This window comes from Fukomys damarensis, unplaced genomic scaffold (assembly GCF_012274545.1).
Source record: "Fukomys damarensis isolate Sample0158 unplaced genomic scaffold, DMR_v1.0_HiC HiC_scaffold_16, whole genome shotgun sequence".
Taxonomy (NCBI): domain Eukaryota; kingdom Metazoa; phylum Chordata; class Mammalia; order Rodentia; family Bathyergidae; genus Fukomys; species Fukomys damarensis.
In genome coordinates this window covers 59539689-59556965 of record NW_022900928.1, presented here as the reverse complement: position 1 = coordinate 59556965, position 17277 = coordinate 59539689, and the positions used below count along the sequence as shown (strand labels likewise).

General features: G+C 43.6%; 1 protein-coding gene across 6 annotated transcripts in view; it reads left to right on the top strand.

Moving 5' to 3' along the window:
• The window catches only part of Pou2af1 (POU class 2 homeobox associating factor 1), a 130344-nt gene extending 115404 nt beyond the window's left edge, over positions 1–14940 (top strand). For all 6 annotated transcript variants that reach the window (XM_019205491.1, XM_019205490.1, XM_019205492.1 and 3 more), the window contains 4 exons: positions 9103–9233; positions 9730–9772; positions 9858–10123; positions 12777–14940. In XM_019205491.1, coding sequence (XP_019061036.1) covers positions 9103–9233; positions 9730–9772; positions 9858–10123; positions 12777–13091 — 755 coding nt within the window. In that variant the 3' untranslated portion in view covers positions 13092–14940. The remainder of the gene's footprint in view (positions 1–9102; positions 9234–9729; positions 9773–9857; positions 10124–12776) is intronic.
• The last annotated feature ends 2337 nt before the right edge of the window (positions 14941–17277 follow it).

Genomic DNA, 17277 nt, shown 5'->3' with positions numbered 1-17277 from the left:
TGCCTTATTATAAAATTTAGGTAGGCACCTGGGGTGGGCAGCCTTTCTTGCTCACTGCCTGACATGGTACCGTTGGTCTTGAGCTCTCAAGTCAGGCCCTTTCTCTCCACATTTGATGCCAGCTGCTCCCAATACAGGTGAGGTAATACCAGATGTCAGCCAGAATCTGCCTAGCTCTAACAAGTGACAAAATTGCCAACTCTGAGCACTATATTTGACTGTTTAGTGTCGAGCCCTGTGCATGGTCATGTTTCTATTCCAGGTGTGATATGTACTTTAGGTTTCTAGCTCATTTGAAGGAATACCTGCAATGAATCTTCAGTCATGGCCTTTGTAGACAGTGTCCTTAGTGGGTCACACCTGAGGTCAGGACAAGGGCGTGCCATCTTACTCTGTCCATCACATAATCACTGCTATTCAAAAATATCCTAGGATTTTATTTTTGGAGGAATACTTTTGAAAATTTCAAACTGGCCACAAACCTACTTCTCTGGTGGTTTCCAAAGAAAGAAGTCCACTTGACTCTTAGTATTTTTTACAAAAAGCCAATGCCAAGGTTTTGGTGTCTCCTATTTAGGATTTCAGTCTACAAGTGGGGACTTTGACTAATACCTCTGCAGCATCATTGGCCTTCTTGTCCCCTATGGCAGATTGTCCTTGGGGATGCTGGGCCCATTTACTGAAGGCTGACTTCAAAGAGCATGACAGGGTGAGACAGGCCTTGCAGGTAGCAGAAGGTCCTAGGTATGGTGAAGATACATATTCACTAACAGGATGCAGCAAGATGGGGGCTATTTAGAGTCATTGCATTAAGGGTAACTCTGTCAAGAGATGGGCCATGGATTATTGACAGAGATTAATAGATAAATAATAGTCATTTGTTCATCAAATTCAGATGTTTAATGTTTAACTGTGTCAATCTCATAAATCCTCCCAATTACCCCTTTCGGTGGATGTTATTATTCTCATTTTGCAGGTGGAGAAACTGAGGCACTAAGTGGATCACTAAGGGTCTCACACAGGTGATAATGCAACAGGATTTCCAAATTAGGTCTGTGTAGGTCCCAAACTGTACCGCATTGCTATTCAATGCAAGGACTTGGGGTCATGCCTCCCCTTCCAATTGAAATGGATGTCTTAGAAGGAGGCAGGTTATGACTTCATCAAAGGTAGTTCTACTCTGACTTAAGTAGAGTCAGTGCTGTGGCTCACTGAAAATTTAAATCCCAGTTACACTTGAGGCTCAGTAGAGAACCTCTGAAGGCAGGTGATTTGCATCCTAGAATCTGAGTTTCCTGGATTCCTCTTCTGGAGGGCTAATCAGACAGAGTGAGACTAGCTTGTGAAACATCCTGAGGAGTTATCCAGGGCCTGTCACTTTCAATGTTTTGGATAAGGCTTGTTCCTGGTGTGGCTTGAACCTCTGGCCCCAGTTTCTCTGCATTGGCGAGAGAACAGTCATACCTCTTGCCTCTATACTTTTATACAGTCCCTGTATGATAGGGGCCCTTAGCTTGCTGTTCATTGAAGCCTTAATGAATCAGGTGGAGGCAGAAACCAGCCCCAAAAGCCAGAACTACTTGAAGCATACGGAGCTCTGTCACAATTCATAATTTTAGATTTCCTTGTGTGATTACTTGATTAAAGTCTATATATCCCACAAGAGCAAACTGTAAGCTCCCTTTGAGCAGTGGCCGGGTCTGCTCTGCTCAGCAAGTACTTGCTCAGTGAATGCTCTGCCAGAGGTCCCTTGGTCTTGACCCCTACCTTGTGACATGGTATATCCGAGATGGGAACCCTTTCTGCTCTGGTGACCCTAGTTTCTGTAAAAGGCAAGCAGATGCAGCTGGTTTTTCAGGTGGACCTATTTGCTGTCATTTCAGTAAAAAAAATACCAAAAATAAAACCTTGCGGGGGAATTGTTTGAGTCTCTCACTTCTCATCACTCCTCATGTGAGCAGACTGCTGGCAAGTTTCTTGCAGACTGTTCTTCTTCTCTTAGGTGGGAAATAACATTTCCTGGGGAATTGGAAATCAAGGGAGACAGGATTAGAGTAGTCCAAGCCCAGACCCCAACTACAGGAATCAGTGTTAGGTCTGATCCATAGGCCATTTGATGACTGACCTCCTGTGTCACCCAGAGTAATAAATGGGACTTGCTCAGACAGAGGGGAGGGATAAATGGACCATGTTTAAAATGAGAGGTCCTGGGTTTGGCTAATGACACTGTTACTTACAAGTCTAGTCCTTGGACAGGTCACTGAACATCTCTAAGCATCACTTTCCTCATCAGTAAAAGAAGAGGGAGAGAGCTGAATACCTTCCCTATTTAAGAGGGTATGGTGGGGCTTTACATGAAATCATTTGTGTCAAAGGCTTGGTGAGTCACAGAACATCATGCAAATGTGAGAGCGGTTATTTCAGAGTTCTTGGGAGTTAAGACGGTGACCAAGAAACACAAGGACCTTTGTCATACATTCATTCAACATACCTAGGTCTACATAAAGAAGAGGTGGATCCAACAACCTTCTTCCTGCTTGTTCTGCATGAGGTTTGGAAGGAATGTGGACAGGTAGTATTCAAGGTGCAGATAGTGCCTCTGGGAAGGGCACCTGAGTAGTGGTGAGGAAAAAGTCAGAGGACCATGGCCACACAGAATGATCTTGTACTTGAGGCCCTGCCTGAGCTCATAGGGTAGGGCATACAGAATGTTTGGAACACTCCAGGCAATCCAAAGGTATTGCAGTGGGAATAGGTCAGGCAGGAACTCGGTGGGTTGGGGGTGGGGGAGGAACGTGGATCCTTGGCCTCTCTACTTTTACTTCATAAACTTAAGAAAAAATCCCTGGGGGATCACTCTAGGTGTCAATTCTATGCTGGATACTGCTTCCTTTAAACAGTGACCTCTTAGCACCCATTCCTCTTTGGTTGGGGCTCTGTAGTTTGAAGGCTAAAAAAACCTTTGAAACTACTCTGTTGTAAGTGGGAAACTTCCTGGCTCCTCTTTGTAAGGAAGTCCTTACAAGATCCTTTCTGGGTCTTTCCTGTCTTCCCAGGTCTGGGGAACTTTTAAGTGACTGTGGCCTCCTTTAGCATCTCCCAGAGGCCCTAACTGTGGTTGGTGAATGAACCTTGTGGGACTCATGAAAATCAATGTGTTTCTTAGACTGGGGGGCTAGAGAGGGGAAAGGTCACTGACTCTTCCCTTCTCTGATTGGACCAATTTTGACATCTCCTTGATAGAGACTTCCCAGTCTACTGATCACAATATTGCTATGCTGTTTAGTCCTCGGCCGTCCCAGCAGCCTGGCAAACAACATGAAATCCTAATTTGGTCCAGTTTCCATTTTTTATCATATCTTCTGACAACTTCAAAGCCATGACCCTCCCCCATCTGCCCTGTTCCATGGTCCATCTTTTTCTTCTTTGCCTTGAGTGTTATCTGGATTGCTAGAATATGTGAGCAGTTTACATTTCCTGGCTTTGAGGTCCCCTCAGTTCAAAGTTAGCGAATGGAAAGATCATATTTACATGTATATGGGATCTCTTTGTTGGCTTACATTAAAAAGAAAAGAAACTACAATCTAGTGTAAATTGGGTGGGAAAGCATTTCTGTAGCTTGTCAAATCCAACTTTTGGCCAAAGCCCAAGCTCTTTCTTCCTGTTTGGAAAAAAATCAGACATTGTCCATAAATGGAAAGAACAAATTTGAAAACTTTGATTCAGACATTTACCTTAAGAAGAGCACCTGCATTAGTGTTTCAGTTAAACAGTGAATAATCCTTTAGCTTACCTGAACTAATGTTTCCCAGAAGACCTCAGCTATTTTAGGCCACAAACACAAACAATTTGTTCTTTACTTTGAAATGAAAAGTGTCATTGACTTTTTAGACTTTTTTTTCAGTTAAAAACTGAGGAGTTTGTTAGCCCTAGGCTTGAATTCCTATTGTTCAATTATTTTTGGTTTTGCTACAAGTAAAGAGAAAATTATTTGTATTTTTCCTTACTGAGACTTTTTCTTTTTAGTAATATTGAAGATCAGCAGCAAAAGATAATCTTTATACTGGTTACCTGGTCAATGGAGTGTCATAATTGATAGTGTGGCCTATGACTTTCCGGACTGGGAAGTTTTTAATCTTCTTTTGCAACTGGGGATCAAACTCATGACCCTGTGCTTGCAAGGCCAGTGTGGTGCCACTAAGGTAAATCTCTAGCCCTGAGAAGTTTTTAATCTTTCAATATGGCCTTGTGTGGTTGCAGCCTTGAGATTCAGGCAAGCATGAATGGAGAGAGTTCCCAGTTGGCAAGATTGTCAAGTTGGGTTAGGAAGTGTTCCTGTTCTCTGGTTACCAGATGATGGAAACACATGCTTATCCTGGATCCAACGTGACCCTGAGTACAGCTCTCTTAACTATTGTTGAATCTGCTGCCTGGCTGGGTGGTTCTTTGGAAATAATAAGAGAGTGAAGGATGAAGTGTCTTAGAGTACTTTGGAGACTCTTCTTGGAAACGAATACCTGCCTGACATGGGTTCTCTACAATTGCCCTGGAAGGGACCACTGCCTGGTAACCCATCTCCTTAGCTTCTGAGTAATTCCTCTACTGTAGCTTGAATGTGGTTTGCATTCAATATGGGAGTCATTAAATAAACAAGTGCCTATAATTTTGCATATTTCCTCAGTGATATTTTATTGTACCTCTATCAAGGAACTAGAGCATCATGCTTATTTAAATCAGTAAAATCATATGTTCCATTAGCTTGGTGTACAGTGGGCACAAATGCCAACACACAGCTAGGGTGCTCTGTGAGGTGATGGCTTGAATTTGTCATGCTGTGGACTCTTCAGTGGCACAGCAGCTGCAGGATTCTTATTTTTGTGATGTGGAGCATGTCTGGGTGTGTAACAGGAGGAACTGAAATATTCTCTGCTGACTTTTTATGTCTTCAGATTTTTCATTGCTCGTTTTTGAAAATGGAAGCCCTCACTGGGAACAAATCTATGGGTTTTGCTGTAAATCAGCCCCTAATCCCAACCCGACTGGTGAGAGACTTACAGTGATTTGGAAAGGCAATATAGTGAACTGCTCAGCCTCCCAAAAGGAGATAATCTGATGAGACCCGAGCGGTTCATGTATAGGTGGGCAGATTTTTCTCAGTGATGAACAGCTGGATGCCCGTTAGAGGGCCCAGAATAAATCAGACTTTAAGGGTGTGCTGCCTGGAGCTGAAATTCCATCAGGAGGTGATTAAAATTTCTGATTAACTCTACTTTAGGAAATTGCACTTTTATCTTCTTTGCTGTGTATTATTATTTCAATCTCCTTATTTTCTTTGAATACTCTTTTTATTATTATTTTAAAACAATACTTTTAAAAGATTTATTTTAAATATTCCAGTTCATTTGTTTTTAAAGTTAGCTTGATTCAGAGGCCCAGCAGCCCCAAGGTAAGACGAATGTGATTTTAGGCAAATTCCTTTTTCTCTTCCAGTTTTGTGTCTCTAGCCTCAGTTCTCATGCTAGTGGCAGTTGGAAGCACAGTGTTAACTGTTGCTCCTTATAGATTGGCGTGAAAGACATGGACCGTAAATTTTTAACTTGTATTTTGCAAATACACATGGCTGTTGGGGTCCCTCGGGAATTGTCCTGAGGTTTTGGATTCTGATACCTCACAGGCACTTTGTAGAGATGCTATTGGAAGTTGCCACATGCTTGCCTGATCAGGCAGAATCAATTGCAGGATTCTTTGGCACATGAACGAACAGTCAGGGCACCTGGGAAGCTACAGAAGCTTTGCAGCTGCCATAGGAAAAGGTGGGTAGAATTGCTCTGCATATGCTCTGTTGTGCCAGGACACATCTGTTGACACTGTGGGTTCCTAGGAAGTGCAGACATTAGTGGGTAAGACCATCTGCTCAGGACAGCTCCCCAGAGCCCTCTTTGTTCATTGATTTAAGAACAACAGGAGGCAGGAAGCCCTTACTTGACAAGATCCTGGAAGTGTCCAGCTGGTCCCTTTCCAGCCAAGTGTGTGGTGTGTCACCTTCCTGGGAGGGAGTGTGATCAGGAGGCCTCTGGGGCCTTCCCCAGAGGTTTATATGCAAATTAGAGGGAGATGGGTGAGCCATGTACCTGCCTTTGATCTGGGCTGAGATGTGTGCTTATGGGATCAAGCTTTTCTTATTTCCAAGATGAATCGGGATAGGGTGACCACAGTGGTTGGACCTCCAAATAACTCCATGCCCCAAATTTCTCCTCAGTACACAGGATTTCAAGCTGTACTTTGTGCCTAAGAAATAGCAGGAAACCTACTTGAATATATTGCATGATGTGGCTGTGAATAAAGCTGGCCGTGGGTGACCTTGAGCAGAATGTGGGAGGAGCAGGTAGCTCTGATCTTTGCCATGTCAGACCACACCTGGAGTCTGGATGGTACTGGCACAAGCAGACAGGGATGTGGCAAGTGGAACTTGTAGAGGAGTGATGCACCCAGAAGGCAGGCTGAAGCTTAAAACGTTATTGAGAAATGGATGACAGGATGAGAAGTTCATTCAGGCAAGAGACATTGCTATCCCTACTAATAACATTAGCTCACATGCATTAAAGGGCCTCTGTGCCAAGCTCTAGTCTAATGACATGTAATTACCTACCATGTACATACCATTTTGATTATTTTATAGATGAGAAAGCTATAAATGGATGAATTAGAATGTAAATGGAAGATAACACAAGGAAATGTGGTACTTATTACCATAAGGCAGGTTCAGTAGGAGGAAGAACTTTTGATACAGTTTTCCAAAGAAGGTAGATGTTGGTAGAAGGAAGGGAAGGAAAGTAACATGTGCTGAGTATCTACCATATGCTGGACCTGACCTTGGGAGCTCCTCGATTATTATTTCAGTTACTTCTTACTACAACTGTGGGAGAGAGGAGTTATTATTCCTGTTTTATAGATGAGGAAATTGAGGCCCAGAGTCATTAAATGAATCTGAGAATTTCCTAGCAATAAGTGATAACCCAGATTTGAATACAGGTGTTTCAAGCTTTGAAGGTGGTCCAAGGACACAGTTATTAGTGTGGCTCCTGCTGCTATGCACTCTTTTATCACAAGCTGTGACATCTATTGTACTGAATTTCATAAGTGACATCTCTCCTACTGGTAACTTTTATTGCTTATCTTCCTCACTAGACTACAAGGCCCACATAGGCAAGGATCACATCCATCTCATTCATTACTGTACTCCCAGCATCCAAAAACAATTGAAAAAATGATTAAATACAAGTATTCATATTTCTTATTACAGGGAAGTTTAAAAAAGGATGATTAGGAGATTCTTCTGTTAAATTAGGGATGGATTAATAGTGGTTCTAATCTCAGTACATCTTCAGGATTACCAGACGGATTTACATTCATATAGACCTCTTAAGGCTAATCAGATCCCCAGAAGCAGACAATTTAGGAGCAGAGACATAGGTATCTGAATTTTGCATTGCTCTCTGGTTGATTGTGCTACATGGCCACGTTAGGGATCCCAGAAGATTGGTCTGAAGCCTAGTCTGAAATGTTGCAGTCCTGATTCACATCATCTGTTCCTGGGGTTCAACTTTCCTCCTGTGCCCACATTTCTCTGCTTACTGTGCTTTTGAGCCCAGGCCATGCTGTTTTCTAGAACTTGGAGTGAGGTCTGGTGCCTAGTGAGGCATGGGACCTTATCAGCTGGCTATTTACTGAGCAAAGTTCAGCCAAAGCAGCACTGTGGATCCGGGTTTAACAGATAGATACTCAGGCTTCCGGGCCTTTGATTTAGAGCCTGGGCCCCTGGGCCCCTTATCATGGAATGATAATGGGCTCCCATGTGAGTTCTGAGGGCTAATGCTTCCCTCCAGTCTTGTCTGACCTAGGTCTGGGCTTGGTCTCTAAGGCCCCAGGCCGTCGATTGGGCAGGTTGTCATGCAGAGCCGTGGCTGTTTTGGGCTTGCTCTCCCAGGCCAGCAAAGATCCTATGCTCTGGTTTATACTTGGGTTGGTACCTTGGCTTCTTGCCTTTGATGACAAAAAGAAAGGAAAGCTCTCAGCAGCAAAATGAATATTCTCTAGCCCCAGGGAAAACAGATCACCACTGGGTGTTTTTCCCAGGTCCCGTAAGTCCAGAAAAACCTGGGAACCACCTGCTCCAGTCTCTTCATTCTGAATGTGCAGGAGAAGTAAAGGGAATATAAATGGCAGCACATGTTAAAGAGTCACCCAACTGAATAATTAACAAATAACCACAGAGTTCTCTATGGACCCATCATCTGGGAAGATACAGAGAAATAAGGTGAATTATTTTACCTCCATAAGTCTATAATGTGATTGGGAGCATGAGAAATGTATACCAGACTAATATATAGCAGGATAAAAATTTATCGAGTGCTTACTCTGTATTTGACTTTATATGAAACATATGGCTTATTTCTTATTTACTATATCAAGTGACTCCTCAAAACATTCTTTTGATAAGAAATTGCAAATTCAGAGGCTCAGAGAGGTTTAGTAACTTGCCCAGCTAGATTGTGGCAGGAGCAGGACTTAAGGCTTGTGCCACTTGACTCAAGAGGCCCTGTTCTTTCTGCTGTCCTCTACTGCCACCTATGATGACTACTAATCAGATCTGGAAGTATTTGAGAATTAAAAATACAGAATTCCACGGTCAGCAGAGGTCAGAAGAAGTAGAAGAATTTTGGCCATGGAAAACCTCAAGTGAAGATGGGAGGGTGAGACAGTGTGGCCATGTGGAAAAGTGTGGTCAGGTTTTCTGGTATGAGCTGGTTTATGTAGTGGTTAGTATGCAAAGCGGTTAGAAAAATGGGTCAGGTCCCATTGGGAAAGCCTTTTAATTCTAGGCCAAGGGGCTGGGCCTCATTGTGGTGTGAGGGTGTCACAGAAGGTTTGGGGATGGGAAGAATTTGAGGTTTGTCATCCAGAGAAATACTTCATTAAGTCTCCCGTAGTCGTCGGTGACCAACACAGCCTGCGAGCAGGCAGATCCTTGAGGAAATGGGCACTTGGGGTTGGGGTTTGTCTGAAAAGAGCTATGGGGTCCAGTGACCTTGCTTTTCACAGCCTCTGCTTCGGATCAAGCCCCGGCCCCGCCTCGGCCGTATCAGGGTGTCCGTGTGAAGGAGCCGGTGAAGGAGCTGCTGAGGAGGAAGCGTGGCCATGCCAGCGCCGGGGCGGCTGTTGCACCAACTGCGGTGAGGGGACAGTTGTGGCCAGTGTGTGTTGTGTGTGTGTGTGTGTGTGTGTGTGTTGGGGCAAAAGGCTCAGGCAGAAATGCATTTCCTTGTCCATGGGGGCACAAAGACATCAAGTTACCTGGCGATGGACCTAGGGCACAGTTGGTAGTTCCTTGAAGTGGGATGAGGAATGGGGGACTGATTCACTTGGCCCATTGGGAACAGTTATTGGTAAGACCCAAATGAGTGAAAAACACACACCCCAGCGTGAGTTGGGGGTTCCCTCAAGGAAGAGAAAGATGCCAGTTCCTGAAGTATACAGGCTTCTTGGAAAATGGAAGCACAAGTCCCTCAAATGTAGGAGGTGGTAACTGGGTTATAGAGTGGGTGTTTTGTTTTCACAAGGGAGATTCTTCTCTGTGCTGTGTTACCCTGGAGCCCCTGGGTGAGTTGCTGCACAGGGCTAGATGGAGATGGCTAAATACTGGTCTTTGTCTTTTCTTCTCTCCTCTAGGTGGTGTTGCCCCATCAGCCCCTGGCGACCTATACCACAGTGGGTAAGATCTCCCTGCAGCCCTGGGCTTCTCCACGTCCCTCTTCTGGTTGGCACCTGCAGTTCTGCAATTTTCTTTTCCCCCACAGGTCCTTCCTGTCTTGACATGGAGGTCTCTGCTTCCACAGTGACAGAGGAGGGGGCCCTGTGTGCCAGCTGGCTCTCCCAACCTGGCCCGGCCACCCTCCAACCCCTGGCCCCATGGACGCCTTACACAGAATACGTGTCCCATGAAGCTGTCAGCTGCCCCTACTCAGCTGACATGTATGTACAGCCTGTGTGCCCCAGCTACACAGTTGTGGGGCCCTCATCAGTGCTGACCTATGCCTCCCCACCACTCATCACTAATGTCACGGTATGTCATGCAAAAGCAGAGGGCATCCTTTTAGCAACAGAGCTAGCTTTATGACCCCTGACCTTCCTTGTTACAGGTTTCTCGGGTTATCAGGTCATCTAAGTCCAGCGTTGTCTAGGAAATATGCTGCAATTCCCATAGACGCCACATACTTTCCAGACATCTTATGGCTGTCTTGTCATGCCTCTGCTCCTCAGGGTCTCAAAGGTCCCCTGTTTCTCTGTCCTGAATCTCCCCAGCTGCCTCAGTGAGTCTTGGCTATGTGGCAAAGTTCTTAGTGAATATTTCCATGGGGTCTTTTGCCAGGGCCAGCCTTTTTTTCTTTTTCAATTTGAACAATTTAGAGGATGATTTAATTGTTCATTTGACAAAGGAATTTGCCAGATTTCTAGGCTGAGCAAAGGTGATGCAACTGTCCAGAAAATTGCATTTTTGATTCAGACCCATCTGAAAGGTAATTTTGGGATTCCATCTGTAGTGTTAGATTTGCTGTGTTGAAATCCTCCCCCCTTTATTTATTACTTATGTGACCTTGGGCTTTGTAATTTAGACTCTCTTAGTTTCAGTGTCCTCATGTGTAAATGAAAATATTAACAAGAGGGTTGTTATCAAGATCACATGAACTAATGCATAGCTTAGTACATTTCCCGACACTCAGAAAGTCCTCAGTAAATGTTGGTTATCATCACACCCAAATCAGAGTGACATTAACCAAGGACCATCTTCAAGTGCCAGATAGGAGAGGAATGGTCTGCTCCTCCGGGAATGGAGGAAGAAAGAGATGTAGTTTTATGTGAATGGTGTCTATCTGACCAAAAGCATGGAGATCCTTCAGGTGTTCAAAGAAATAAAGGCTGTGGTTTCAGTGGCATCAGTGTCATTGCAGGGCACCTGTGGAAAGTACAGCTGGGGCCTCAGGGGTAGTTACAGAGTGCACCCTTGTTGGTGGAAATTGCTTTGGTTCCCCATGTTGCCTCCATTTTCCTCTAAGGTCTAGTGTCGTTCTAATGCACCTATTCCCTGCCTCTTAGCACCTTCCAGGCAACCCCCTGTGGGAGGGTAACACACATGTCCACCTGGCTATTTAGAAAATCAATTGTGGGGTCTTAATGAGAGCAGGTAGAAGGAATTGATGCAGTAGTTCCCCAGGTGACTAATTTCTATATCACTGAACCTCAGGTGGTGGTAGAGGATGTAAGTAGTTCCCAGCCATTTCATTGCTGAGGATTCTTTTCATTATTTATCTTCTTTCATCAACCCCACCTTTTGCTTTGAAGGATCTGTGTATCAAACAAACTGTATTTATTAAGAAATAAATTATTTGCTTTGACAGTTTGTAAATTAACTCATTGAAGGTGGCTTGAGCTACCAGTCAGCCCTCATGATCAGCAGAGTGCTAGGTTGGTGTAATTTTATTTCTGAGCAAAGAAGCCTGCAATGATCTAGGAGCACCACTTGGATTTTTGAAATATGGAAATAATAAGGCTTTCCTAGATTCTGTCTTGTTTCAAGAGGCTAGCCTTCAGACCACATGTCAAAGAATAAATGGTTATGCAGAATCCCAGGCCCCATCCCAGGACCACCTCCTGGACCTGGACCAGTGTCGGTGCTGTAACAAGACTGCCAGCAAGCTAAAACAAACAAAAACAAAACAAAACAAAAAAAACAAAAACACCTCTGCCCTATGTGGCTGACTCTGGCAATTTACTTTCAAGGCATGGTGGCAATAAGAGAATGACAGGGAGGTAGAGGTAGGAAGGGGAGAGTTTGTCCTAACCTCAGTCTATGAAGAGAATTTCCTCTTCTCCTTGCTTTTCTCAATTGTGAAAGGACAGTGAGAATCAGGGCCCTGCCTCTCTAGCAAGCTGGATCTGAGGTTCATAAGACAATCTCTGTACAGGTGGGATGTGTAGTTTCTAAAGCATGTGGGATAGCAGCTCTGAGCTTTGGAGAGTCGTGGGGGCCCCTGGTGAGATGGCCATAGGGGCCAGCTCAGAGTCAGAGGAGTAAAGGGCATGGAAGGCACCACATAACAGCAGGAAGAAAGGCCCAAGTTTGCTGGCAGAGCAGTGCTTCCCAGGCTGTAAGGAGGCCTGGCCCTCTCTGTGCTGGTGGCCAGCAGAAGGGGAGGAGACGATGGAGCTACATTGGCCCACTGGGGACCTCAGGATACCAGAGCTGCTGTGTGGAGGCAGGATTGCTTTTGTGTCTGGACAGCACAGTAGTCATCTTCCCGGTACAGCTAATGACGCTATGTGATAGGCTCATTGTTTAACATGTGTTTTCATACATATTTTTAAAGTAAGATTCATGTAGCTTTCACATTTTAAGATTTCCAAAATCAATGCAACCTGGAAAATCCTAATATGCTCAGCCCCATGACTTCATTACTATTTGTATCCCAGTGCACAGAGGAGAAAGATGAGGCTTCTGAATTAGAAAGTAGGCTGTACATGGATACATGCACATGAAGGATACATTTGAGGTTTGTTTGGCTCTCCCTCAAGAAGGAGACTGAGCAGGAGGAGGTAGAGCCTCTTCAAGTGAGAAACCAGGTAAGGGCAGAGCAGGAGGAATTAGATTCCTTTGAGGCAAGGACAGGTGGATGGACATACCTGATTGCTAATACTTGGTCCTGTGTTTCCCATCACAGACAAGAAGCGCTGCCTCGCCCACCATGGGGCCCCAGCTGGAGGGTCCGGAGCACCAGGCACCCCTCACTTATTTCCCATGGCCTCAGCCCCTTTCCACGCTGCCTACCTCTACCTTGCAGTACCAGCCTCCAGCCCCAGCCCTGCCTGGACCCCAGTTTGTCCAGCTCCCCATCTCTATCCCTGAGCCAGTCCTTCAGGACATGGATGACCCCAGGAGGGCCCTCAGTTCCTTGACCATCGACAAGCTGCTTTTGGAGGAAGAGGATAGCAACACCTACGAGCTCAACCATACCCTCTCTGTGGAAGGCTTCTAGGGTTTGCTCCCCACTGAGAGTCCTGTTCCCTGAAACTGGGATTTTAAAATGAGCCTGGGATTTGAGCTCAGATTCATATCTGTTTGGAGTAGCCATTTCTTTTTACTCAAAATTAGAATCGTAGCCTTCCCTGTGTTTTCCCCTCCTTTTCTTCCTCTTTCCCCTCCCTCCTTCCCTCCCCGCCTTCCTATCCCTTTCCCCCCATTGGGATATTGGAATAATATTTTATGCCACACGTCACCCGATACGTGGCACAGACAGTCCCATTTCTGTCCAGTGTTATTCCTTAGAGAAGACCCCCTCTATCCCATGCCCACTGCTTTGAGGTAGCAGCAGCATGGAGTATCTGTTCTAGGGCCACTGACACCTTCTGTCATTTTAAGGTGTATGAGGTGCCTGCAGGGAGCCAGCCCATCCCTGCCAGCACCTCCCAGGTGAGGCAGCCAAGGGAAGACCTGATGCCAGAGTCCTCAAGCTGTCATTTCCCACAGTTGCTCTTTTGTTTGCTGTTCTCCGCTTGGCCGGATTTAGGGTCGATCTAGGCAGCAAAGGCTCAAGGCCTAGGGCTCAGTGTAGTGATGGGGAGGGGTGGGAAGGAAACTCCTGGGTGGGTAGGGGTGAGTTAGAGAGAGAAAGGGACAGAGTAGGGGTGGGAGCACGTGTGTGTGTGTGTGTGTGTGCGTGCGCGTGTGTGTCTGTGTGTGTGTCTGTGTGTGTGTCTGTGGCTGGGGAGGGGGGAATAGAGAGGAGAGTGTGGGTTTTATGGAAAGAGGAGAAAGACAGGAATGATTTGTTTCTAGCTTAGTTGGTGACTAAGAGGACAATAAACTCAGGAGAAATATTGGTTCAAAAGGTGAGTTTGAAGCTGTTGAGGATACTTGCAGAGAAAGTTGAGCTGTAATAAACAGGATGAATGATGTGTTTGGTTGTTTCTGTCCCTCTCCAGATCCTCTGCCACGACTCCCCGAAGTCTAGTGGTGAGATCTTTGCTTAGTGCTGTTATGTGGCTTTATCGTTTTTTAAATCTTAAATTATCCAAAGCCACAATTACACGGAGCCAAGACATCTTCCATCCAAGCAGCACCCTTCCTGGGGATTTATAGAGCCTCAGCTGGAAGTACCATTAGGTTTAATTTGACATTTTATCTCTCCCCCCACCCCCGGGGAAACATCAGATTTGTAGGGGATCTGGCATGGTTATCGCCGGGGTGCTTAGCTTCTGAAAGTGGATGTGTGCCTTGGGAGCTGGTGCATTGTCTGCTAATGACACCACTGTTACTGTTAGGCAGCCATTTTAGTCAGTGGAATCTATATAGAAGCAATGACTTTCCTGGGAAATGATAATTTGATTTATTTTCTTTGCCATTTTAGATAAAAATTCTGGAGAAAGTTGCCGTTTTTAGACTCTTTCCTGCTTTGGGTTTATTTTGGTCCAAATTTCTCGGTATCTTCCTAAAATCCCAGTATCTTGAATTATTTTTATTCAAATGTAATATTTAGATTTAAAAGCTTAAGACATCATTTTATATGATAAATATGCATCTTGGTAGTGATGGTAAGCAAGCAAAAGAGAGAGGAGATCTCAGTCTGTGGAGAATCTTAGTTTCCATAAAAACACTGTGCAAGATTTTCCACCTACTTGTTGATGTGGGAAGATGCGGAAGTAACCTCCATAATGGGCTAGGCTTGGTAAAAACTAGCAAGGAATTAAAGTACTTTGTGTGTTTGCTAGGGTTGAAATAGTATCTTTTTTTTCTTCTTAAAACTCACTGTCTTAAGAGTAGTAATCAATAAAGGTTTCTTCCTGGGTTATTCTGCAAAGATGAAAACATTTTCAATAAAGACTTATAAAGACTTTCCTGTGCCAAAGTGTTTTATTTCTTATCACATTAATCTCCCTTAGTTTTCAGTCCCCTGTCAGTATCATTAGAGGAAGGACCTTGCACCATCTTGTTGATTTTGCAAATTGATCTGTTGCAGGAGGAGATAAAACCTGGTACAATATGCCTGGCATCTAGTCCTATTCTCCCAAGAAGAATGTGTATATCACCAGTATGTTTGGTCTCCAGGAGAACATGGGTCTGAGAATTGGAAGAAAAATCTTTTAACTCCATTGCTCTTCCTGTTATTCATGTGACATAAGTAACTTTTCATGATGCTGGGTGTCCAGAACGAAGTTCTACCATTGGCATTTCCATATCAGGGTCTGGAAAGCCAACAGTCTACACTCAAGAGCATGTGACATCATGCCCCAAGGAAGGCATCTCTTAGGCCCAAACATCATAATGAAACTGATATTCAAGAAGCCAGTTCCCTGCAACCCAGTAAGTAACAATTTTGGAGAAGTCTCCTTTTCCTGGTAATTTTCTGAGTTACTAAAGGGCCTTTGAACTCACTGCTTTCATTATTAATCTTTCTTGGGTTAATAATTTTTATCTTTATTAAGTTTATTGGTACATTTTAGGTATACAATGCAGTTACATTCATCATTGGGACCTTGTGCATGGCTTATCTTGGTTCTCATTTTTCCCCATTCTCCAGCCCTTCCTTCAGCCTCTCCACCCTTTCCTGTTTACAAAGACATTGTTTCCATGTTTTTCCTTTTCACTTTTTACCTTTCTCCTATCCCTCCCACTTCCTCTACTCTTTTAGACTTTTCTTCCTATTACACAATATCAGTTATACATTTTGATACTTATTTACACTTTTAGTTTTTCACACCAGAGAAGCTATTCAGTATTTAAACATGTGTAACTTATTAATTTCACTTAAGAGTATGGCCTCAATATGCATCCACTTAGCTATAAATATCCCTAGTTTGTTGTTCTTTATGGCTATTCAGTTTTATTTAAAAAACTCATCTTCTTTATCTAGTCTCCAGTTGATGGGCAATTGGGTTGTTTCTAAGTTTTAGCTATTACAAACTGCTGCTATTAAGATGGGTGAGCATATATCACTGTGGTATGATTCTTTTAATTCTTTTGGGAAGATTCCCAGCAGAGGAATAGCTGGGTCAAATGGGACTTCTAATCCTAGTTCTTTGAGGTATCTCCATATTGATTTCCACAGTGGTTGCACAAGTCTGTACTCCCACCAACAATGGAGAAGGGTTCCTATCTCCCCACAATCCCGCCAGCATTTGTTATTGATTGATTTCTTTATAGCAGCCATTCTTACTGAGGTAAGATGGAATCTCAGTGTTGTTTTCATCTGCATCTTTCAAATATCCAGTGATGTTGAACATTTTTTTCATACGTTTATTTGCTGCTGTTCCTTCTTTTTCTGAGAAATGTCTGTTCATTTCAGATGCCCATTTTTGAATTGGGTCCACATTATTATACCTACATTATTCTGTTGGATGCTTTAGTTCCATATTTAGGGGGTCAATAGCACATCTGTTATTTAGTTCATTTGAGATGGTCATCACTACTATTTCCTTTGCATTTTCATGTACATCAGATCCTAGAAATAAGATGTGAATGAAAGAATTTGGATTTCCCCATCTAGTTTTAGTGAGGCTTAATGGTAAAGAAAAAATCCAATAAAAAGGCACAGCATAGTCTGCTATGGGTCATTGTAGGTTGGTGTTTTATGAGATTCTGATTGACAAATTGTATACTTCCAGCAAGGACTTGGGGAGCCCAGAGCAGATGAATATGTGGTAAGATGAAGAAGGCAGACATGTAAAAAGTAGCAAAATTGTACAAGTAGATGTTTCAACTTCTCTGAATATCAGGCTATACCCACTTGTAATTGAAGTTTGAAGACATATTCCAGCTAAACATGAGTTTTGTGAAATCAGAAACCATAACATATTTAGTACTAATTTACTTCACTTACGAGTCAAATGTGAGACACTAAATGATTCCTTGTTGAATTACTGTGGGAGCTGACTACTGGCTGCTCTTAAATATAACTAAGTTGATTATAGTGGAGTCTCCTTTACTGAACTTGTAAATACAGAACACTGCTCAAATGTCTTCTCTGAACACTTAGGTAGAAACTTTCATAAGCTGGTGTTCTTTAAATAGCTTCAGTTCTATAACTATGGCTACAATGGAAGGAGTTTAATTTGTCCATGGAAACAAGTACCTTTAAAAATTTTCATATATATATACATATGATGCAAAATGATGTTATGATTTATAAGTACAATGTGGTATAATTAAATCAAGTTAATTAGCAT